This window comes from Staurois parvus, unplaced genomic scaffold, assembly GCF_062004578.1.
Source record: "Staurois parvus isolate SC_StPar_1 unplaced genomic scaffold, SC_StPar_1.0 ptg000719l, whole genome shotgun sequence".
NCBI lineage: Eukaryota > Metazoa > Chordata > Amphibia > Anura > Ranidae > Staurois > Staurois parvus.
The window spans coordinates 7,212,305-7,238,169 of record NW_028318515.1 but is presented as its reverse complement, the minus strand read 5'-3'; the positions used below and the strand labels follow the sequence as shown (position 1 = coordinate 7,238,169).

At 37.7% G+C, this 25,865-nt stretch overlaps 1 protein-coding gene across 1 annotated transcript in view; it reads right to left on the bottom strand.

Moving 5' to 3' along the window:
* Positions 1 to 25,865, bottom strand: part of TMEM132C (transmembrane protein 132C) — a 681,352-nt gene that overhangs the window by 72,339 nt on the left and 583,148 nt on the right. The window contains exon 5 of the mRNA XM_089653717.1: positions 8,501 to 8,644. Coding sequence (XP_089509843.1) covers positions 8,501 to 8,644 — 144 coding nt within the window. The remainder of the gene's footprint in view (positions 1 to 8,500; positions 8,645 to 25,865) is intronic.

Below are 25,865 nucleotides of genomic sequence, written 5' to 3'. Positions count from 1 at the left end.
TCAAAATACAGATTACGGAAACGAAAAAAAAAAAAAAGACAAAACTAAAAAGATAAATCACATTAGAGGTCAATTGACCTCTGCATTGCATCTCCTTGGGATTATCAAATATGTAGTAAAAATCTATTTGAATTCAGCATGGGTGATGGTTTCATATGGTCTTCACCCCTAGAGGTCTTTGGTGATTTTTTTGGATAGCCCAAAAATTCTTTCCTAATAAACTCCTCCTATGGACTTGACTATAGTGATCATTTAAAGGACATTTTTACTTGTCTTTATCTTTTGTCTCATTAGTACTGGTAAAAGAAAAAAACCTTGGAGTTAGTATATGGCTTCACTTCCCTGAAAGGGAAATCTTGCTAAGTGATTAATTACTGTACATTGGACCCATATATTTACAATGTATTGCTTAACGCTTGTGAGGTAATATCCTTACAGAGACAAGCACAGCACAGCACCTCAATAACGTTTTTGCTATTTTTGTATGATAGAAAAGTGATAAATTAAAGATATAGCAACAGGAAAACCTTTGACATTTACCTTTTTTCTGCACATTTAACATATCTGGCTAATAAAATTAGAACTGTCAACTGGGCATTCATCTGATCTTAACACTTAACCTGATTTTAACACTTACCTCTCACCTCAAACATATCACTAAACCTAAGCCATAGACTTAACTCTAATTATTTTTTACCTTAATACATTCTCTGCATGGCCGCTATCTGTCCTATCTCCACCCAAAAACTACTGAATGAATTAGTTTCATTCAGTAAAAATGCTTGCTTATACCAATGAAATTCATTAGTAAAAGTAATCATAATGTGTAAAAAAAAAAACAGAAATCCTGATCACTTGCCCAGAGTAGTACAATGTTACTATAGTATTTTAAAATATTTTATTTATTTTTATATCATTCAAATTTTTAAAATGTTTTTTTCTTTTAACCTTTTGCTATCACAAGGAGGCTAACAAGCCCCCTATGGGATAGCATTTGTGTAGGTGATAGGTCCTCTTTATAGAAACATTGGGGTTTATTTACTAAAGCTGGAGAGTCCAAAATCAGACTCCCTTCTGCATAGAAACCAATCAGCTTCTAACCTCAGCTTGTTCAATGAAGCTTTGGCAATGAAACCTGGAAGCTGATTGGTTTCTATGCAGAAGGGAGTCTGATTTTGGACTCTCCAGCTTTAGTAAATAAACCCCCTTGTGTCTCCCTGCCCTTCACTGCAGCTAATCCAGCATGGATTGTACTTGATTAGCTGCATTCTTGGCTACAGTAGCTGAAGAATGACAGCTATGAACCCAGAAGTGACATAATACACTTTGTGTCTGGGTCCATTAGTTGCAGGGGGGGGATCAGGGAACAGATCTTCCCTAAACACCTCCTGATCTCACTGTGGGAGCAATTGTTTTTGGTCCCAGGTTCCATGGAGCAACAGAAGAGCTTGATTTAACCTTTATATATTGAACTTGCACCATTCATAAATGTACAATGGTAGACAAAGCATTAATGGCTCATGTTGATAGGTGCTGTTTTTTTCTCATTGGAATGCACATGAGGTTCAGCTGAACAAAATTCTATTGACTTTAATGGAGCAATACCCACCATAATTCAGAGGCTGTGTGTAACCTACTTTGTTTTGTGCTGTATTTCTTTGGACACATGGGGGTTTATTTACTAAAGCTGGACAGTCCAAAATCAGACTCACTTCTGCATAGAAACCAATCAGCTTCCAGGTTTTATTGCCAAAGCTTCATTGAACAAGCTGAGGTTAGAAGCTGATTGGTTTCTATGCAGAAGGGAGTCTGATTTTGGACTCTCCAGCTTTAGTAAATAAACCCCATGATGTCCTGGTAAGGTGTGTTTATATTGTAGGCAAAGCAGGTCAAATGCAGCTTTTTTGTCAAAATCTGAGTTTTCTTGTCAGCTGCATGCATTTCAATGGAAAATGCAGCTTCTGACAAGAACGCCCACTGACATGAGCCCTAAGGCTAGTGGTCTAGAGGTCAAAGCAATATGACACAAGAACATAAAACTCTAAGCAGGAGGTAATGGTACGTTTTTACATGGCAGCAGTTGGTAGAGCAATCTGTTTATGAGCAGTTATTTTGTCTGTAATGGTTGTTTACACCATCTATTCTGTGCATTGCATACATGGAAAGCATTACATTTATAGAAAAGAAAAATGTGGGGATAGCCTAAATATCTATTTATTAATGAAATAAATATTGTAAAGCACTGCACTCACATTTTAGGCTCGAGACACACATTTATGAAGAGATTAAGCTGTATATAAAGAGCAGTATTTATCTTTTTCATCTGTTCCCAGTCACGCAAGATGAAACAGAGATTGATTTAAAAAGAATCTGCCTTGGGATTTTTTTAGCACCATTAAATGTATGGTTGTGTCATCTAGCCCAGTGGAATAGCAGATATTATTTTATAGCAAAAAAGAGTGTTTCTTTAAAGTACAATTTGACATGACATGACATGACTTCTGTAAATCCCAGAGGTCAGATTTTGATGAGCACAATGTTCAATATCCTCTAGGTAGGCAGGATATCAAATATTTTTCAACAAACAATGTCAAGCCAAGACACACATATATATCATTATGCTTAACTAAATAGTGGGGGCATTCACACATATTTAAATTAGAATTTACAAATATTTTCTTCTTTATAAAAAAAAACCAAGCATGAAGATGTACACTTCTAAGGCAGTTCTAACGTGTCACTGTCTCATCACTAGCTCCGGTACCTAGGACAATGCCTTATCCCTTATGTCACAGATGTTAAGCTACAGTATACATAGCTGAAACAGGACAGGAATGAAGATCATCATGCTCTGCTCTCCCAGTGCTGTAAATCCTTAGCAGCAATGGCAGTCTATTTATATATTCTTGTCCTTTTGGAGGCTATTAATCAATCCTATTTTTCAGAAGCTCCTAGATTGACTACTATGCCAACTGTCAAAGTGTTCTCAGCTTTATGTTGTCTTGCAGGCCCAATGAAAATGGTAAATACATGCTAATTTAGCTGAAATGTATTTGCAAAAAAATGTAAAAAGTTGTAATTAATTTTAAATGATCTATCTATCTATCTATCTATCTATCTATCTATCGATCTTGCTATCTTTCTATCACAGTGCGTAAATACAAAATTTTTCTTGTGATGTGCTGTATAGTAATGAACTAGAAATACACTAAACACTAATTGTTCTCTCTCTTGCTTCACTTATCCTTGTTGACTAACCTTCACTGGGTCATTTGTTTTTCTACAAGTGATATTATATTTGAAACACCCTATTTTAATCATACAATTGGAAGACTGGAGCTGCATCAAATGCATTGAGTTTATTACAAACAACCTTTGTGGCCTGTGAGGAGAATGCACTGGGCAGCGTTCATATATTTATCATGCAGACTCTTAGTACTGTACTTTTGAAATAACTTTTTCGCAGATGTAAAGGTTGGTTTATTTATTGACGGTTTTGTCTACCTTCCCCCATGATTATGAGTTATAGGCTATTGCAATTTCTTTGCCTAGTACTTTACCATATATATATATATATATATTTATATATAGACAGTTGTGTTCAAAATAATAGCAGTGTGTTGAAAAAAGTGAATAAAGCTCAAAATCCTTCTAATAGCCTTTATTTCCATACACACAAATGCATTGGGAACATTACACATTCTATTCTAAATCAAGACATGAAGAAAAATATATCAAATTTGTTTTGTTCCTCTAAAAAAATTTAAGAAAAGTGAATATTAGACTGTTCAAAAAAAAAGCAGTGTTTGTATTCTTCTTTACAAACGCAAACATTCACTATATAAATTGAAAAATGTTGGAAGATTTTGCTTTCCTTTGAATCGCTTAATTAATATTTAGTTGTATAAGCACTGTTTCTGAGAACTGCTGTACATCTGTGTTGCATGGAGTCAACAAACTTCTGGCACCTGTGAACAGGTATTCCAGCCCAGGATGATTGGACTACATTCCACAGTTCTTCTCTATTTCTTGGTTTTGCCTCAGAAACGACATTTTTGATGTCACCCCACAAGTTTTCTATTGGATTAAGATCCGGGGATTGGGCTGACCACTCCATAACGTCAATCTTGTTGGTCTGGAACCAAGATGTTGCACGTTTACTGGTGTGTTTGGGGTCGTTGTCTTGTTGGAACACCCATTTCAAGGGCATTTCCTCTTCAGCATAAGGCAGCATGACCTCTTCAAGTATTCTGATGTATTCAAAATGATCCATGATCCCTCGTATGCCATTAATAGGCCCACCACCGTAGTATGAGAAACATCCCCATATCATGATGCTTGCGCAACCATGCTTCACTTTCTTCACAGTGTACTGTGGCTTGAATTCAGTGTTTGGGGGTCATCTGACAAACTGTCTCCGGCCACTAGACCCAAAAAGAACAAACTTACTTTCATCAGTCCACAAAATGTTGTGCCATTTCTCTTTAGGCCAGTCAATGTGCTCTTTGGCAAATTGTAACCTCTTCAGAACATGTCTTTTTTTCAACAGTGGGACTTTGCGGGGGCTTCTTGCAGTTAGCTTGGCTTCACATAGGCGTCTTCTAATTGTAACAGTACTGACAGGGAACTTTAGACCTTCTTTGATCTTCTTGGAGCTGATTGTTGGCTGAGTCCTTGCCATTTTGGCTATTCTTCTATCCATTCGAATGGTAGTGTTTCGCTTTCTTCCACGTCTTTCAGGTTTTGGTTGCCATTCAAAGCATTTGCGATCATTTTAGCTGAGCAGCCTGTCATTTTCTGCACTTCTTTATATGTTTTCCCCTCTCCAATCAACTTTTTAATCAAGGTACGCTGTTCTTCTGAACAATGTCTGGACGACCCATTTTCCTCAGAATTTCAGAGAGAAATGCACTGTAACCAGCATGTACAACATTTGCTGCCTTCCTTCTTTAAATAAGGGCAATAATTGCCACCTGTTTTTCAAACAATGAATGACCTCACTAATAGAACTCCACACTGCTATTATTTTGAACATGCCTCTTTCAATTAGTGATGCAATTACACAGAATCAGCAGCATGCATGTCATGACTGTTGGGTCTGTTGGATTTCTATTACTCTACTACACCTGCTAGTAAATTATTTGCCATGTAGAAATATCATTTCTACCAAAAACAGTGATTTATCAGGTTAGTGATGTCTGACTGCTATTATTTTGAACACAACTGTATATATATATATATATATATATATATATACAGTTGCAAGAAAAAGTATGTGAACCCCTTGGGATTACGTGGAGTTTTGCATGAATTGGGCATACAATGTGCTCTGAACATCATCTAAGTCACAACAATAGAAGAACACAGTCTGCTGAACATAATACTACACAAACATTAGATGTTGCCATGGTTTATTTGCACATAACCTGTAAACATTCACAGTGCAGGGAGGAAAAAGTATGTGAGGCCCTAGCTTAATGGCTTCTCCCAGAGCTAATTGGAGCCAGGAGTGAGCCAACCTTGACTCCAATCAGTGTGATGATATTGGATGTGTTGCTGACAGCTGTCCTGCCCTTAAAAAACACACACCTGTTTTGGGTTTACTGGTTTCAAGAAGCACTGTCTGATGTGAACCATGCCTCGCAGAAAAGAGCTTTTAGAAGACCTACGATCAAGAATTGTTGACTTGCATGAAGCTGGAAAGGGTTACAAAAGTATCTCCAAAAGCCTTGATGTTCATGTGTCCACAGTAAGACAGACTGTCTACAAATGGAGAAAGTTTAGCACTGTTGCTACTCTCCCTAGGCGTGGTCGTCCTGTAAAAATGACTGCAAGAGCACAGCGCAGAATGCTGCATGAGGTAAAGAAGAATCCCAGAGTGTCAGCTAAAGACCTACAGAAATCTCTGGCACATGCTAACATTTTTGTTGACACATCTACAATAAGGAAAACATGAAACAAGAACGGAGTACATGGGAGGACACCACGGAGGAAGCTATTGCTGTCCAAAAAGAATATTGCAGCACGTTTGAAGTTTGCAAAAGAGCACCTGGATGTTCCACAGCACTACTGGCAAAATGTATTGTGGACAGATGAAACCAAGATTGAGTTGTTTGGGAAGAACACACAACACTATGTGTGGAGAAAAAAAGGCACAGCACACCAACATCAAAACCTCATCCCCACTGTAAAACATGGCGGAGGGAACATCATGGTTTGGGGCTGCTTTGCTGCCTCAGGGTCTGGACGGATTGTTGTCATTGATGGGAAAATGAATTCCAGAGTTTATCAAGACATTTTGCAGGAAAACGTACGACTATCTGTCCGCCAACTGAAGCTCCGCAGAGGATGGGTGATACAACAGGACAATGACCCAAAGCATACAAGTAATTCAACAACACAATGGCTGCAACAGCACAGAATATGCCTTCTGGAGTGGCCCAGTCAGAGTCCTGACCTCAACCCGATTGAAATGCTGTGGCATGATCTTATGAGAGCGATTCACACCAGACATCCCAAGAATATTGCTACACTGAAACAGTTTTGTGAAGAGGAGTGGTCCAAAATTACTCCAGATCGTTGTGCAGGTCTGATCTGCAACTACAGGAAACATTTGGTTGAGGTTATTGCTGCCAAAGGAGGGTCAACCAGTTATTAAGTCCAAAGGTTCACATAATTTTTCCTCCCTGCACTGTGAATGTTTACATGTTATGTGCAATTAAACCATGGTAACATCTAATGTTTGTGTAGTATTATGTTCAGCAGACTGTGTTCTTCTCTTGTCGTGACTTAGATGACGTTCAGAGCACATTTTATGCCCAATTCATGCAAAACTCCACGTAATCCCAAGGGGTTCACATACTTTTTCTTGCAACTGTATATATATATATATTGTGGCAGTGTGGTGTCCTGCCACGGTCAAAATCAAGCTGAAAACCCTGGATTCTCAACCAGGCAGGTTGAGGGGCTCCAGAGAGTTGATGTATTGCAGAGGAAACTGGCTTTTCAGTTTCCTCATTTATTCATTAAGTCTGTTTTGGGATCTGGAGCCTGAAGATTTCAAAGAGAACTGGGAGGAATGAAATCTCCAATCCTGGGACCAGGTTTTGGGAATGGCCAGGACACTGATTGCACAGGTGTGTGCAGGCCTTTTTATAGAGGCCTAACCATGGTTCTGGGCTCCACCCCGGCAGACAGGAGTCAGAAGGGTTCCACCCTGGCAGACGGGAGGTCTCTGCCTTGGAGTTGGGTGGAAGCCAGACTAGCTGTGTGCTAGTGGCCAGCTGTGTGCGAGAGCCATATTTTGGGAAGAGTCTGCAGGAGACAGACATAAAACTGCGTACAAGCCAGGAGGCTGAATACTGTTTAATTTGCTTGATGGTAGATACCCCTGCGTGGGAAGCATTTTTGTTTATGGAACTTTTTTCTTTTAAATAAAATTGGGCAAAAAGGCCCTTAAAGAAGCAAGCTGCTGTGTGCTTTAACAAGAAAAGCTCTACCATTGTGAAGCGAGTTCCCACAATATATATATATATATATATATATATATATATATATTCTTGTTTTTTTCTACCAAAGAGCAATGAAGTGCTATGTATTAGTTTTCTTCAGTTTTAGCAATCTAATAAAATCAAAAGATGCCAAAGACACAAAGTAAACTGTGGTGTAGAAGCCTCAAGCTTGACTTAGACATTTAATGGTGGCTGGACATGCAGGCATGATCCAAATGCTCAGTGGCATATATATTGGCAAACAAATAGAGCTGACTGAAGAAAGGGGAAGATATCAGGAAGTGGCACCAACTTATCATTGGGGAAAGAATAGCAAACATGTAAGGTTTTCTAAGTGAAAGATTATCTATTGACTATGGGCAATACACAGAACATTGTTTACCTGCTTAACTGCTAGATTTAGTTTTAAATTGATTAGATATCTGATATGATCATCTTATGCAGTATAGAAAGAAACTTCATCGGTTTCAGTCCAATTACTTTTACATTTTCAATTTTCTAGGAACAAGTAAACCAAAGTCAAAAGATTATTTCAGAATTGATTGAATGCTCCACATAATCAACTTGAAAAAAATAAAACATTTCAAAGCCTTCTGAAAACTTTTATCTTCAATTTGATTTGTCAAAATCCATCAAAAGCTATTTAATTGGTAGTTGATATATATTTGGTTAAGTTGATCAAAATATTGAAACAATTGTTCATCAAACTATTTGATGAGCATATTAGTTTTGTACACAATCATCAGATTGCAGTATCTGTTGAGACTGCATAGACATTGAGTTTCTTGAGTGGTCAGAATTATGGAGGTAAAAAAGAAGAAGGAAGGTAGGGGCAGAGAGACATGGAACTGCTCCAGAACACTGTAAAAATTCCTGTAGAAGGAAAAGCAATTTGAAAAATGTTTCTGAAGAGAAAGTACCAACAGGAATTTTCATGACTGACAATTTACATACATTTCCATTGTCAATGACAAGACAGAACTACTTACTTTAACAACATCTTCATCAGAAGACTTGCATTCCACCAGTTCAGATATGTCCATTACAGATCCATCTTCTTCAACTGAAACAACTTTAACTGGTACAGCCACTGTTTTTCCCGTTAGAATAGCAGTATTTAAAATCTCTGTGTCCTGGACAGAAAAAGAAAGACAAAAATGTATTTGTGAAACCATGAGCATTTTTCCATAAATATTTTCAAATTGTTTTAGGACTTTAGAAGTAGTTTTTTGTTCTGATCCATTATTTTGTAACACAACAAAATAAATTTAACATCCACTGTGGAATTAAGGCAGAATTCCAAGTTCTGCCTCTACTAAAGAAATGTCTTTATTGCACAAGCAGTGTATGGTTAACCTCCGAATAGCAGAGAAAAACACTGGGATGTATAACCATGAGTACAATAAACCATTCTTCATCCAGTATGTGAGGGGTTGACCCCAATAAGCTTCCTTTCACAACATGCAGCTCCTTCAGAGAAACTGAAAAAATCTCTGAATCGAGAATTAAAAACACACATAGCGGATGGTGCCAGCAAAGTTCAGCATTAAAACATTGATTGTATAATAAAAACAAATTGGTAGCACACCTGAAGAAGATTTGTGAAAGCGTGTACAGCGTAAGAAATCAGGACATCTAAGGAACACTGTAGCAGGGGCATCCAGTTAAGGAAATGTGCCGCACTGCCGCCGGCCACGTAGTCAAAGGAAGCTCAATGCACTTCTCATTTGGGAGTCCTCCCAACCAGAAGTGCAAGACAATACTGCACTTAGATGGCGTCCTCCATTGTGTGTGTTTTTATATTTGCCTCCATTAGACGTTATTCCTCCTCCAGGTTGAGTGATGCCCATCTTTATTCAACCTACTTTCTGTGAGCCTGGTTGGTCATAGAGAACCCCCTGGGGTTACATCATCATGCTGACCTGCGCTCAAAGTATTGCAGTAGAGAACAGGACTCAACATCATTACATGAGTGAGATTCTGAGAGGTCAAAATGCAAGGTCTACTTAGTATTTGGACCCCTGCCTCCTATGTAAAAACACTAAAAAGTATACAGAGAAATGTTAAAAAAAATATTTATCTTCCATCCCAGCTTCAACCCATATAGGTGAGGGTGATGTCATGGATCTTCAGTCAAGATTCTGGGAATTCTCAGGATCCCCTTTATGGTATTCTATGCTTTATCAGTGAAGGAGAACATGTTCTAACAGAAATATGGAGGATGCCACTGATTTGGAATAAGTATGCAGATCAGAAATTCAGGCTTTGCTCTGATGCCACTTGTTGAAGGCTAGTTCCAAGTGTGTATCTCTGGTGTTGCCAGAAACCATAGCAGCACAAAATGCAATTGATGCATGCAGTAAGGAGTGACTCAGAGTACATCATCCAAGTTATAAAAAAAAATGTGATTGCTTGCTATGGTTCACTGCACATTCAACATTTTGTGTTACTGTATTAAGTAAGCCTTTAAGTGTCAATTTGTCAGCATTCTAGAATTGTAGCTGTTCATTTATAGTTATAGATCTTTTAATTCCAGGGGGTTTCTCAAAAAGATCAGTTTTCTAGTTACTCGTCACCAGAAGAAAGCCAACAATAAGTGCGCACTTAGGCCACTGATGAGTGCTTTCACTTGGGTTTCTGTGTACATTGAAAGCAGAAAGGTCAAAACCTCCCTGAAGCTGTTAAAACAATTGAAAAAAACCCACATATTGTATAGCACTAATAATGGCCAACAAGCCTGAGACACCTACATGTTGTATGAATAAATGGCATATTTGTGCTATACACCAGCAGTTCTGGATGCACAATTGGCCACTGAGGCATAAAAGAATGATTTTCATTGCTCCATACACTGTCCATAAATGAGAAATAAACCCTTTGTTATTTTTGTATTTGTGATGGAAGTTATGATGCATAAATAGCTCTTGTTTTTAATAAGGCAAAGCTGTGCTTTACAGTATTCTAGCAGAAGGCTTTTTGATTTGATTCCTTTTGCCCCCCTCATCAAAACGCGACTGGTTATCCTGTCTAATATTACTGCAAACACAGCATGACTGACACACAGCAGTTTTATTATGCTAGAAAAAAAAGATATAATGTCTTAATACATAAACAGCACAAGTCAACTTGTAGTTCCTTGTTTATAATACATTGACCATACGTTGATTAATTCACAAGTTTTTTTTTACCCTATTGTTTTTTTATTTAATAAATCATCCATTGTGAAAGCAAATGATTTCATCTAATGCCTTCTGTAATTAATAAAAGGTTAGGCTGAGAATACCAATTAACACCAAAGGGTTAATGAAACAGATTGTTAACGAGCACTTAATATATGCATGCCTCCTACTCTTTCTGCTTTCCAAATCTACAAAAGAGATTTGTCCCACTTTCCTGCCAGCTCATAAAACTAATACGGTGTATAAGTGACATTATTATAAACAAAACCAGGATGCTCTTTACATGGGAGCTTATGTTACTCCAAGGAATAAGCCAATTAATTCTTAGCACTGGTATGCAGACAATTGCCATTCAGTGGTAGGCTGCAAAGCATTCAAGTGGGACTAATTTAGGTACTAATTTAACATTAACTTGGGCAGAATGAGAAAGAGAAGTGACAGCTACAAAACACAATCCGCCACAGTTTATGGCCTTAGGAATAATTTGGTTACAAAGTTACAAATCTCTTGGTAGAATGAAATTGTAGCAAATCCATCACATTTACCATTAAGGGTCTTTTTTCCTGTTATCTGTTTGTTATAAAAGGTAATTAGCATTTATTTCCATGATTGGTGCAATAAGCACTATATTTCCTTGCAAATTAAATCAAAATAATAAATCTATTTGTTAAGATATTGGGGGGGAAAATCCCATTAACTGACTTTTGCAACTACCCCCATTATTCCCTCATAATCCTGTTTATTTATTTATTATTATAAATAAAATAATCCTTTTTCTTCTATCAGCATGTTATTTGGGTGACAACGTTCACTTATCCAATCCAGAGGGGTGGATTTAATGTGGAAAACAGACTGTGCACTTTACAAGTGCAGTTGCTCCAGAGCTTAGTAAATGAGGTAAAGCTTCACTTTGTAAAAATACCCAATCACATGCCAAAAAAAACCCAGCATTTTTGCCTGCACGTGATTGGATGATGGAAACAACTGAGCTTTACCACATTTACTAAGATCTAGAGCAACTGCACTTGCAGAGTACATAGTTTATTTGCCTTTAGTAAATCCACCCCAATATTTATATTTAATGGCATGAGATATATGACAAAAAACAGGGCTGCCTATGATCAATGAAGCAGTAGAAAAGAAGACACAGAAGGTGACCCAGACAATATACATTTGGAATACATCACTTTGTGATCCAGCAAATAAAACACTAAAGGAAAATAGGCTGTTTAGCAAGAGATCTTTTAATGAGATTTTGCAAAATATATCCAATGACTTTAAAAGAAAATAAAAACTGTAATTTTGCATGCACATGATTGGATGAAGAAAGTTGATTGAGCTTCACCTGATACACTAAGGGAGAATACACTTGCAAAGTGAAATTCCCAGGCCTACAGGGATCTCCTGGGGCCTGCAGCCTTTCCTCTACATCTCATTCCATTCACCCAAGTAGTGTTAAACATTCTTAACTTGTTCATCTTAAAAATGCAGCTAGGGCCTGCATCCCACAAAAGTGAAAAAATACTAACCAATCCTCTATAAACCAATAGATATCTGTGGTTAATGAGAATCACCAGATAAAAAATCCCACACCGTCACTGAAATGCAAAGATGAAAGGTTCCATTTTACATGGTTTTATTTCATATTCACACCAGAATATTATTTTTAATATTATTATATTTTTTTATTTTTCATTTATGTTCTAAATAGTGTGACATTATGAAAGGAGATAACAATGAGTGGAGGTGCATGATTTCTTTTACATATGAGAAAGTAGGGCTAATCAAGTTTTTGCTTCTACCTGGTGCGTGTTCTGATCTCCCTTTTTGCTCACCCTCAGCTTTAATTAGGCCATATGTGGAATAAAAGGGAAGATCTGGGACAGATATGGGGCTCTAGCTTGGGACAAAGGGAAAAGCCTGTGGGAACTGAAAAACATTTATTCTGTTTGTAAAGTTTGCTGGACTATGGGGTTTGTTTGGGGCTGCCAGGTGATGCTTACTACCCATTAAAGTGGTATCTCTGCGTATCTAAGTGCCTGGTTGGCATTATTTTTAGTTTGTACTCTTTTATTTTACCTATGCTACCTTTTATCTAAAATGTGGCAATTTTTACACTTACTTGCTACCTGAAGGCTCTTGTGTGCATCCCTATGGAGTCTGAAAGTGCCATTTCTCCTGAAAAGGTGATCTATAATTGAGCAATCCTTTGCCATAGGTACAATTTTATTTTATCTTTCTCTTTCTTTCCTTTCTCCCTCCCTGTTTTTCTTTCACTTGTTTCACTCTTTTCCTCCCGCCAACAAGATGAACATGAGAGACATTTACCTCTCCCACAACTCTAGAGTACTCCACTCCACACACTGTCACTCCACCAGTTACATAACCTATGTGCATTCTTCTAACCCTGGGAATTTCTTGTTATCTGAAGGTTCTTTGTATCTACAGTGTATATCAATGCTTAAAACATCTCTGACACGTCCTGATTATGCGTGGATGTTTTGGGTGTATATGCGTTGTACTTGTTTTTTAAAACTTTTCTTGGTATTTAATATACCAAGCTGTGTATGGAGTGAAAATACAAAAAGGATGAACAGGTTGGTGTGTAATACTAGAGAGTTGTTTTTATTCTTGGAAGAGTGCATGTGATCAGCACAGGCCCAATCAGCGCTTTCCTGGCAGAGGGTCAGGGTCCTGCAGCCTCATAGGACAATCAGGGGAAAATGAAAACTCCTCCTACAAGCTTTAACCAGTGCTCAGCTGGACACTGATAGAAGTCACAAGACTACTCTAACTGCTGATGAGAAAAGATATTTAGCAGTTTATATTTACTAAAATAATTCCATTTCCATGCTCTGTATACTGTGTATAATGTGTAAGACCAAATATAGCGAATGCAGGGTCCTAGGTTTAGATCATAAGGCAGCAAATAAGAATTTATTGTTATTATCTCTCTCTGATATACAGTATATATACAGTCAGGTCCATAAATATTGGGACATCGACACAATTCTAACATTTGTGGCTCTATACACCACCACAATGGATTTGAAATGAAACAAACAAGATGTGCTTTAACTGCAGACTGTCAGCTTTAATTTGAGGATATCTACATCCAGATCAGGTGAACGGTGTAGGAATTACAACAGTTTGCATATGTGCCTCCCACTTGTTAAGGGACCAAAAGTAATGGGACAATTGGCTTCTCAGCTGTTCCATGGCCAGGTGTGTGTTATTCCCTCATTATCCCAATTACAATGAGCAGATAAAAGGTCCAGAGTTCATTTCAAGTGTGCTATTTGCATTTGGAATCTGTTGCTGTCAACTCTCAAGATGAGATCCAAAGAGCTGTCACTATCAGTGAAGCAAGCCATCATTAGGCTGAAAAAACAAAACAAACCCATCAGAGAGATAGCAAAAACATTAGGCGTGGCCAAAACAACTGTTTGGAACATTCTTAAAAAGAAAGAACGCACTGGTGAGCTCAGCAACACCAAAAGACCCGGAAGACCACAGAAAACAACTGTGGTGGATGACCGTAGAATTCTTTCCCTGGTGAAGAAAACACCCTTCACAACAGTTGGCCAGATCAAGAACACTCTCCAGGAGGTAGGTGTATGTGTGTCAAAGTCAACAATCAAGAGAAGACTTCACCAGAGTGAATACAGAGGGTTCACCACAAGATGTAAACCATTGGTGAGCCTCAAAAACAGGAAGGCCAGATTAGAGTTTGCCAAACGACATCTAAAAAAGCCTTCACAGTTCTGGAACAACATCCTATGGACAGATGAGACCAAGATCAACTTGTACCAGAGTGATGGGAAGAGAAGAGTATGGAGAAGGAAAGGAACTGCTCATGATCCTAAGCATACCACCTCATCAGTGAAGCATGGTGGTGGTAGTGTCATGGCGTGGGCATGTATGGCTGCCAATGGAACTGCTTCTCTTGTATTTATTGATGATGTGACTGCTGACAAAAGTAGCAGGATGAATTCTGAAGTGTTTCGGGCAATATTATCTGCTCATATTCAGCCAAATGCTTCAGAACTCATTGGACGCCGCTTCACAGTGCAGATGGACAATGACCCAAAGCGTACTGCAAAAGCAACCAAAGAGTTTTTTAAGGGAAAGAAGTGGAATGTTATGCAATGGCCAAGTCAATCACCTGACCTGAATCCTATTGAGCATGCATTTCACTTGCTGAAGACAAAACTGAAGGGAAAATGCCCCAAGAACAAGCAGGAACTGAGGCCTGACAGAGCATCACACAGAGGCCTGACAGAGCAGTAGAGGCCTGACAGAGCATCACCAGGGATGAAACCCAGCATCTGGTGATGTCTATGCGTTCCAGACTTCAGGCTGTAATTGACTGCAAAGGATTTGCAACCAAGTATTAAAAAGTGAAAGTTTGATTTATGATTATTATTTTGTCCCATTACTTTTGGTCCCTTAACAAGTGGGAGGCACATATGCAAACTGTTGTAATTCCTACACCGTTCACCTGATTTGGATGTAAATACCCTCAAATTAAAGCTGACAGTCTGCAATTAAAGCACATCTTGTTCGTTTAATTTCAAATCCATTGTGGTGGTGTATAGAGCCAAAAATGTTAGAATTGTGTCAATGTCCCAATATTTATGGACCTGACTGTATATATATATATATATATATATATATATATATATATATTATCCCAAGCAATGCGTTATTTAGACATGTATATTGTACACATTTTAAACTGTTACATAAAGCTTCATTTACAGGTAAATGCCCATTGAGCTATTTAAGAAATGCCTTGATGGATAAACATACTGGAATAAGAGAAGAAGATTCAAAAGAATCGTGATGAGTAAAATCAACAGAGTTAGAGGTAGTGAGGTGGGTGGTATGACAAAGGGCTCAATATCAGTGGGCTGTGTAACACAAGGATGATTCAGAGCAGTGGGTTTCGGTACAGAGAAAGTTTGGGTGTTGCGGTGGGTGATGAAAGAGAAGATTCAGATGCAACAGGATAGGCAAAACAAAAGAAGAATCAGGCTCAGTGGGGTGCATGATACAATACAAAATGTAGAAGTAGAGGATTTATTGGCACAAGTCACAACTAAAGGGTAGATAGGTTACCAATAAGAATGGGTATCAGCAGGTTGTGATGCACATTAGGATTTGAAAGGGAAAAAGTAGTCAAAAGAGGAGTTTATGAGATAGCATGACAAAGAGCCGCATAAGAACCTGCAAGACAGACAATGAAAATAAATCTATATTCGCTTTCAGTATATCTGGCAACCAGTTGACTGTCCAGTGAATGGGGAATGTTGCTATCAATATTATAACACCCATTATTTTTCACATTGCTTCAGTCTTAGGGAGTCAGCACCTTGGACAGCTCTTACACAAAACTCTTCCTTTCTATATGAAACCCTTTTGAGCAAATTGCTCTAAGGGGAAATATAAGTAAATCTTAGCATTTGCTTTTCTTTCTCAATCATATATAAAACACTGTAGAAATAAATAGTGAAGTCTTTAATTTAGGGATTGGCTGGTTTAATTTTTAATGAGTCTGAGCAAAGCAGCAGGAAAGTGAAAATGTGCCCAGGTTCTGTTTACTTTGTATAATTTATAATTCCATTCAATTAAATTGAAAGAAAGCAAACCAGCCATTTATATTGTTCATATTAGACAACCTAGCCTATTTATAAACTTAGTTTATTTACATTTTATAATTAGAAGCCAATTCCATTCAGCATATGAAACAGAGTAATCTTGACACTTATTTCTATAGAAATTTCCATTTATTAAATCAAGCGGCAAGCTATTGTGTTTTTTTTTCCAGAGAAGGTTAACATTACATTGTAAACAAAAGAAGAAAAGAAAGAAAGTGCCAGTATCTAAGCGTAGACTTTACTAATAATATATTAAGACATTCATATATATGCACTCACTGTGGTCAATAAACGCAAAGCATATCTGATGGTATGCAATAAGTTAATCCTTCCCTACGATCTGCTAGAGGCTTGACAAAGGGGTGTGGTTACCCCAAAACACACTGCCATGTCCCCCTAACCCATATGTTGTGTGTGATATTATCGTATTACACAAAACTCCCTGTATTGCTTTTCATGTTCCAGCCCAGAGAGACTGAACGGCTGCCTTCCATCCACCCAGCTGCTTCCTTGCCTAACTTTGTTTGGCCTGGCCACATCCCTGCAGATCTCTGCAAACCAGTCTCCACACACCTTTATCAGATTGTAGGGAAGGATTAATTTGATGCATACCATCTCATGTGCTTTGCATTTAGTGACCACAATGAGTGCATATATATATGAGTGTCTTATCATATTGTTAATAAATTCTACTCTTAGATGCTGACACCATCTCTGCTTTCCTTCTTTTGTTTACATTATAGTATGATTACCCATGTTCCTACCCCACTGCTGCAGCTGCCTTAACTCTTTTTTTGTCTTAACCACACTGGACTTTCCAAGGATTTATAATTGTCAACATTAGGGCTCATTCTGATGTTATACTCATTTTGCTCCATCTTTGCTATATGGTTTTAACATTACATTATGTTGCTTTATGTTACCTGTAAAAGAAACCTATTATCAAAAAGACCAAGTGGTCCAATAAGACATACCTTTTTTTTAATGTTGTTGTTCACAGAGGTGAACTGACAGGTCTGATAACACTGCTTATACCAGCTGATATAATAAAAGTAATGTTTTTTGTTACAAACTTGTCAGTTACCAGATTAATGTTACATTATAAAAAAAAAATATTTGTAGTGTCTGGGTACAGATTACTAATATACAGGATACTCCATCTTCTCTGCATCAGAAATATAAACAAAAGATTCTTATACTGATGTTTTACTACATTGTGCCATTCTGCTTTTCAACTCTGTGATCATACTTAAAGATAATAGGTTCATTTTAAATGAAGCTATTAGAAGGAACTTTACCCTACCTAGGTGTTTATTGTAAGAGTGAAGGTTTGCTATAAGAAAAAGTGAAATGGAGAAGCATATCAGGCCAGAAGGTACAGTTTATGGTCATTTTACAGGCTTGTGGAGGGAAGTGTGAGCTAGCTTCCAAGCTATAGACTTGAGTGATAATATAGGTTATAGTCATGAGATACTGTATTTGTAATGATATGACAAACACAAATTCAGTTAAAAGCAACAGAAATGTGTTTTCCTGCTGGGACAGCGAGACCTTCTCTCTGTGATAGGGGAAGGAATATTTTTCAGTAATAAATGTCTCCAAGCTGAAAGCAAGTTGAGCTAAAGATTGTAACTATATGACCCCTGTAAGGATTCCACTGAGGCTGCTTTATGTAAAGGACATCTGTACTGCCATTACTAACCTCCTTCTCTGAAAACATTGGTTGACTGGCTGTCATGATGATCTGGTATCACTGACCCAGAACCAGCATGTAGATCAGTCTGATATTACTTGCTGCATACTTTTTCCAGCTCAGACTTAGATAGTACTAAAGCCAAAGACAGTCAGAATACTATCCTTTTCAATCTTCTGTACTCCAGAACTTAATATCTAACCAACTGACCTCACAAATCCCTTATCCTGCCTTCTGGTCTCATAATTCACCTATAAAACCTTTTGTCTTCATGCATCACCTATCCAGTCTTATATCCCCATAAATCACCTATCCGGCCTCCTGGTCTCATGAAACAGCTATCCAGCCTTCTGGTCTTGTGAAACAGCTATCCAACCTTCTGATCTCATGAATCACCTATCCAGCCTTCTGCTCTCAAGAATCACCTATCTAGCCCTTTAGACTCACAGATCACCTATTCAGCCTTCTGGCCTCATAAATCCCCACCAGCCTACTGACACCATGAATCCCTTATCCAGCCCATTGTCCTAATGAATCACCTATTCAGCCTCCTGGCCTCACAAATCACCAATTCAGCCTTTTCTCCTCATGATTCACCTACCCACCCTTTTGTCCTCATACATTATATAAACAGTGTCCATCCAGCCCTCTAGTCTCATGAATCACCTATCCTCTCATACAGTATGTCCTCACAAATCACCTATCTGCTCTTGTGTCCTTATGAATCACATATCCACTCTTGTGTATTGATGAACTATGTATCCAGCCTTCTCTCTTCGTGAATCACCTATCCACCTTCTGTCCTCATGAATCCCCTATACAGCCTTCTAGTCTCATGAATCACCTATCCACTCATACAGTATGTCCTCATGAATCACCTATCTTCTCTTATGTCCTCATGAATCACTTATCCACTCTTATGCATTGATGAACCATGCATTCAGCCTTTTTTCCTCATGAATCACCTATCCGCCTTTCTGTCTTCATGAATCTGCTATCTGGCTTTCTGGTTTAACGAATCACCTATTCTCCTATACGTCCTCATGAATCACCTATCCACCCTTATGTCCTTATAAATCGCCTAACCAGCTTTGTGTGCTAATAAATCAGCCATCCGGCCTTTTCTCCTTGTAAATCACCTAGATTAGGACTGAACAAGGGTGCATTTCCTTCCGCATAAACAGACTACCTGGATAAAATGTAACTTTTATTAGATCATATAAAAGGCATGCATTTTAACCATAAATGTGAATTCCTATTGGCTGAGGTTAAGTAGAAAATATTGCACTCATATTGCATGCTTAGAGAGCAACATATATCTATGTGGATTTTGTCTTATACAATTAAATGTACAACTTAAAGTCTATGCTGTATGTAGCAGCCAATTAGCAACTGGTTATGAGGAGTATATGATCCTCATCCTCATGCTCTACATTTCACATGATGGTATACTAGCCTCTGTCTCACTAATGAAAATAAAGGTGAGATCCATCTATCTATGATTTGTAATGCAGGTACACTCATCCATGTGGATACAACACACCACTAATTGATGAGCCCCATATTCCACATATGCACAAAAATATCTCTCTAGATATGAGCACATCTGCATCCCAATAATCGTGGGTAATCCTTACCCCCAAAAAAGACAAAGTTAGGATTAGAAGAAAAATACGCATGTGATCCAAAAAGAAAAAATGCTCCCAAATCAAACAAAAACTATTTTATTTCTTCACCTCTGACGAAGCTCCATTTTTAAGGAGTGAAACATTTTGTTTTATTTGATTTGGGAGCACATTCTCTGTTTGGATCTCATGTGTTTTTTTTTCTCACCCTAATGTTATCTTTTTTGGGGGGTGAGGATTACCCAACGATATTGGGATGCAGATGTGATCATATCTAGAGAGGTATGTTTGTGGATATGTGGAATATGGGGCTCGTCCATTAGTGGTGTGTTATATCCACATGGATGAGTGTACCCGCATTACATATCATAGAAAGTTGGATCTCACCTTTATTTTCATTAGAGAGACAGCCTATATTTGGAGTGAGAGAGGCTAGTACACCATCTTGAGACATGTAGGGTATGAGGATGGAGATCATATCCTCCTCATAACCAGTTACTAATTGGTTGCTTCATACAGTATGGACTTTATGTTGTACATTTAACTGTATAAGACAATATCCACATAGATATATGTTGCTCTCTAGGTACGCAATATGAGCGCAATATCTTCTACTTAACCTCACCCTATAGGAATTCACATATATTTTTAAAATATATACCTTTTATATGATTTAATAAACGTTAAAATGCATCCTGGTGGCCTGTCCCGGTGCACAGGGAAACACACCCTTTTTCAGCTCTAATCTATAATTGCCAGATAGGATTGGATTGTTAGTTTATTATAGGCTGTGTTTAATTTTATAAATCACCTATCAAACTTTGTGTCTTCATGACCGCAAATCTTGAAGGAGAATTCCAGCAAAAAAAAAATGATACAAATGAATTGTTTCTGAAAAGATAAAACAACAAAACCAGTTTTTTCTGCAAAACTCAACTGCAATTCAGTTTTTTTTCTGGTGCTGGATCATTCTAATGGCTAGTAACATTCAACCAACTTCCTCTGAGCCCAGCTTGTCCTGGATTCACCCCAGCCTGTTACTGAACAGGGAAAGGAGAAGCAACACAGTAATGGTTTCTGCATGCATCTTGTCAGCATATGTACTGATTGACTCCTTGTACTGCTACTTTCTCTGCACTCTAGCTCTACTCTATAGGGACTGCAAGAGGCTAATACCAGGTCAAATTCAGGTACTAACACTGCTAGAGTTCAGCTTTAAATACATTGTTCTGTCCTCTGTTGGTTACTGATCAAACAAGGTAAGAAAAAAACATATCAAGAATTATCTCTGTAATCTAATGACCATTACAGTTGTCCATATATGTTGCTGTTGTGATCACTTTAAATACATTGTTCTGTCCTCTGTTGGTTACTGATCAAACAAGGTAAGAAAAAAACATATCAAGAATTATCTCTGTAATCTAATGACCATTACAGTTGTCCATATATGTTGCTGTTGTGATCACGGACTTCTACTTGCCCCATATCATTCCAATGTTTGAGTTCAGGACAGAAATTGTTACTTATCTAGCCATACATGTGTTTACTGAGCCCTGACAAAAATCCAGCAGTTTGAAAGCTGGTCTAAGGGGAAAAATCTGCTGTCTGTTAATCAGCTTCACCTTAAAATAATGATTTGTACTACACCACATTGAATTAGAATGTGGGGCTTTTGATGACCCTTTTTAATGGAAGCATCGTCACAATTGTATTAAGCATGTAGAAACATAAAGCATGTTTTATTTTTGTGAATAACGAACAATATTCTAATAATAGTAATGTATACTCTGAAGTAATAAATAAGGGAAATAAGATACAAGATTAAATGTTGCTTCTAAAGGTCACAATGCACAATGCTACTGCTGTGCTTCAGAATCTTCTCCAGAACGTTACAAAGACCATATTTTATCAGTGTCCAGTACATTATGTTGGTGCCTTTTTCTTGACCTAACTTCATTAGGAACAGCGCATACTCCGACTGGCCTATTTAGTGGATGTTCATCTGAATTATTACTTTTTTATTTATAGTTAGTGTAAGGACAGCCAAATAAAATAGGCTTGAAATCAGGAAATGTTGTGGCCTAAAGCTGTCTGCAATTTCAGAAGCCTGGCTCATGACATGGCATCTTTGAAGTACACACGGTTAATAGAAATGCATAGAAAAATTTATTCAAACTAACCAGTGCTTTGATGTACGGTATTAGAATTGCCTGTATTACTAAAATTCAATTACCTTATCAGTTAATATTAAAACTCTTGCTTCTGCCAAGAGAGAAAATATCAAAAGGAAAAAAATTATATATTTCTCAAGTCTTTTTTTCATAATTTAGAAAAAAAAATGTGGCGGGCTGAACAATGGGTAGAAAACAGTCTCGCTTTATTCTAAACTTGTACCATATTGCTTGTTGATCTTGCAAAGTGTGGACAAAGACAAAGTTTCTTGAAAGTCTTTAAGATTTTACAGATGGCTAACAAGGTAAATGTGAAAGGTTAGAAAAAATATATTCATCCTGAAGTCTAAATAAAAGCTTAATCCATATTTAATATTATACATTATAGGTGTGTCAGTACAAAAGGTGTGCAAAATATTGCAAAAAAAGTATGACTAGAAAAGATTCTCCCTGCCAGCACACTGCAGAGAAAAGGGGGCCTTGGTCTCACATGCATGTATTTTAGTAATTTTAAATAAATGCAAAGTTCTCACTCTAGGCAACATATAAAATAAGTTAACAAGCCACTAATTCTTTTAGAAACAAACACTGCACATATTCTGTCCATTTTAAGTAAATCATTGCCATAATCCAGATAACACCTCATAAGGTGAATGAGATTGCCTTCCTGAGGCATATACTGTGTAATTCCCTTCCAATTTCTTTCCTTCGTGCTGGTGGGTTGGGAATAATCCTCTTGCATCACAAGCAAGGGGTGAAACACATAGCTACTAAACAGATAAACTGTGCCTATGTCTGTATGCATGTTTTCAATTTTTGGTGCAGAGTAAGTTTAAAGCAATTCTGTTACTACTCTGATACAATTTTTATGATGAAAAGAAGAGCTGCCTGTGGATCAATCAAACTGTGGTTACTTCTGCTGATCTTATATCACTACCTTTTGCTAAGGTGATGTAGGTACTTGAGGAGGAAACATACATCACGGTTGGAGGTGTCAGCATCTGACACTCCTGGAAGTGTCAGATACAGAGGATCCTTTAGCCATCTCTCTTGCAATCTATGCAGCAGAGTGCAGCAACACAGGTAGCATGCCAGTTTACATTGCAGGAAGCTCTTCTTTTCATCTTATTATAAAATTTTACAGTCACTTCATGTTACAAATAACAGCATTGATACAAAGGTAAGAAAAGCTTTATGATGACTATTGTAATCATTATGACCAAATTGTAATATTCTAAAAATTCTTTTAAATTATTTGACTTGTAAAGGCAACTTTTGTAAGTGTGGTGTACCGGTTTCATCAATAAAACGTGGACCCATAAAGATGCTGGCACTTACATATGGTAATCACCCCAGAAGCCCCAAAATTAGGGGTCTAATATCCATATTCATCTTTTTGCAAAATCAAACCTTAGTCCTGCCCCTTCCACCTTTCAGTAAGACTGCCCCTAACATTGAAGGGTCATTAAGGAGGTGTTGGGGAGAATAATCCAATGACTCTCACAATTTGTTTGTTAGAGTTTTGAGGGTATACAGGATTTACTAATTCAGGACCTCAAAATGTCAATTTTCTATTTTGTTTGTTAGCTCAAAAAAAACCCAAAATAATTAATATTCATCAACAGGATGACTACAAAAAATAATATAATAATAATAATACTACATAAGGAGAAACATCTGCTGTCTCATCTTCCACATCAATGTTTGGCATCGAGGACAGTAAAAAGGAGGTAAAGAACACCTTTTCAGAAGAAAGTGATTCTCACTATTCCCCCAAGGGCAAGGGGGTCACAAGCGTTCATTTAAAAGAAAAGAATAACAGGGGTGTGAAAATGTTTTTAAAAATCTACTTGCCCAGGGACTAAATTGGGGTCCCAATCTACTTGTCCCTCATGACAGTCTACTTGTCCAGATAAAAAAAATAAATTATAACCAAAACGTATTTAAATCTTTCGGTGCTTTTAGGAATGTCTGGGACTTTTAAAATCAAAAGCAGCTTTATGGTGACTTAAACATTTAATATTTTTAACATTGCACTGTTTCTCCTCCTCCCCTCCCTGCCTCTCTTCAGCACCGCACCCAGGAACTAGCAGGGAGGAGAGAGACCTTGCAGTGTAATGAGCACCAATTGGGTGCTCGTCCTGAAAGGGAAATGTCGGGTTAACTCCATATCCCTTTCGCTTCCAGAGCCGTTTTTGCATTATTTGCTTACGTTTAAAAATCATTTTAGGTCTAAAAATTATTGAAGATTATATTTTCTGAAAGCAGAGACCCTAGAGCATAAAATAGTGGTAGTTCCAATTTTTTATGTTGCATGATATTACCGATATTACCGCAAAATTTCAGTAAAAGATACACTTAAGTTAATTTTAGGGCACAAAAAAGCAATAAATGACCCTATTTTTTGAAAAATATAAAAGATAAGGTTGCACCAAGTAACTAGATATTCAGCATGTCAAACCTTAAATTTGCATGCACTCGTGAATTGGCGACGAACTTTAGTACCCTATATTTTCTATAGGCGACACTTTTAAAACCTCTGATAGGTCATCAGTATAGTGTTATGGAGAATATCTCATGTTAGAATTGTTGCTCTCATTCTGGCATGCGCAATGATGAGTAACATGTGTAGCGCAATCGATGTTTTCATGCATATGCGCCCCAGTGTGTGCTTTTATGTTTGTATGTGCGTATATGTACATATAGGGAACAAAAAGTCCCTTACCTGATGATTTTTGATGACAGATTCTCTTTATTGAGACATCCAAGGTCTAAAAGAACCTGGATGTTTCTCCTGTGTTCCACTGAATGTAATGCAAAAAAGATCACACTGCATTACATTCTTTCCCAGCCTCGATGGCCGGGAATCTGTAAACGGGGACCCAGAAGTGACATCATAACGTCACTTCTGGGTCAGAACAAGAAGGGGAGGGAAGCTGAAGCTTCTGCTCTCCTCTCTCATCTCTACCTGACGGCGCAAGCTGATCTGGTCCTGGGCTCGCAGATGGGCAAGCGAAGCCTGGGAGACATACCGTGTGGGGGGAGTTACATGCGAGGGGGATTGGTGGAAGCTTGCACTGTAGGCTGTGTGAAAGCAATCGGGTATCAGAGCAGCCACCTGAATGCTTTCACCTGACAGGTGAGCCCTGCTGCTTGCCCACAGCAGGGCTAAAGGTTAAACAAAACTACCTACCCGGCGCTCAGAACTACATGTCTTGGGCCTCGGGCGATATAAATTCAACATCCCTGGAATAAGAGGGGGAAAGAAATATCAGAGCTCTAATAACACAAGAAAATCTTTTACCAATATTGTTCCAAATTTTTCTAACCGCACCTTAACGATTGAAGAATAAGCTGTCCTTTCAAAGGGAATAAATTTAACAATCTTTGATATATTTTCCACTTATTGCTGTCAATAATTTTGCTTGTTGATTGAAGAAACATTTTCTGCGCACTGAAGTTTTGAACTCTTCACAAGAATTTCCACAAGTTGTTAATCACCATCAGAATGATTTAGACTTTCAAGATGCTTGTTACATGATATGAGCTCTCTTGATGCCCGTGGTTTTTCAGGTATTTTAATATCGAATAAAATAAAAACTTCAGACCATGTTCACATTTCTTCAACTCAATGATTAGATTTTTATCTGATCCAATCTAGAGGTAAAAATGTTGATTTAATCCAAAAGTTAGTTGAACAAGACTTTGTTTCCCTAGCATGCGAACTAGAATGCTCTCCCAGGTCTTCTAGATCCAATTTAAATTTAACCAAAAAGAGTTACAAGTTCTTTAATCCCTAAAAAAAGAATCCACAAATTATGATTAAAGAAATAGACAAGAGAAGTGCTGTTGTCATGTTCAACACCTCAGATTATCATGAGGAGGCACTCCGACAATTGTCTGACTCACAAGTATATAAATCCTTGACAACAGACCCCATTATGATATATAAAGATCAGCTTGAAAACATCATGGAAGATGCTGTGAGTTTCAAAGTTCTGAAAATAGATGAAGCTAAAAAGTTAG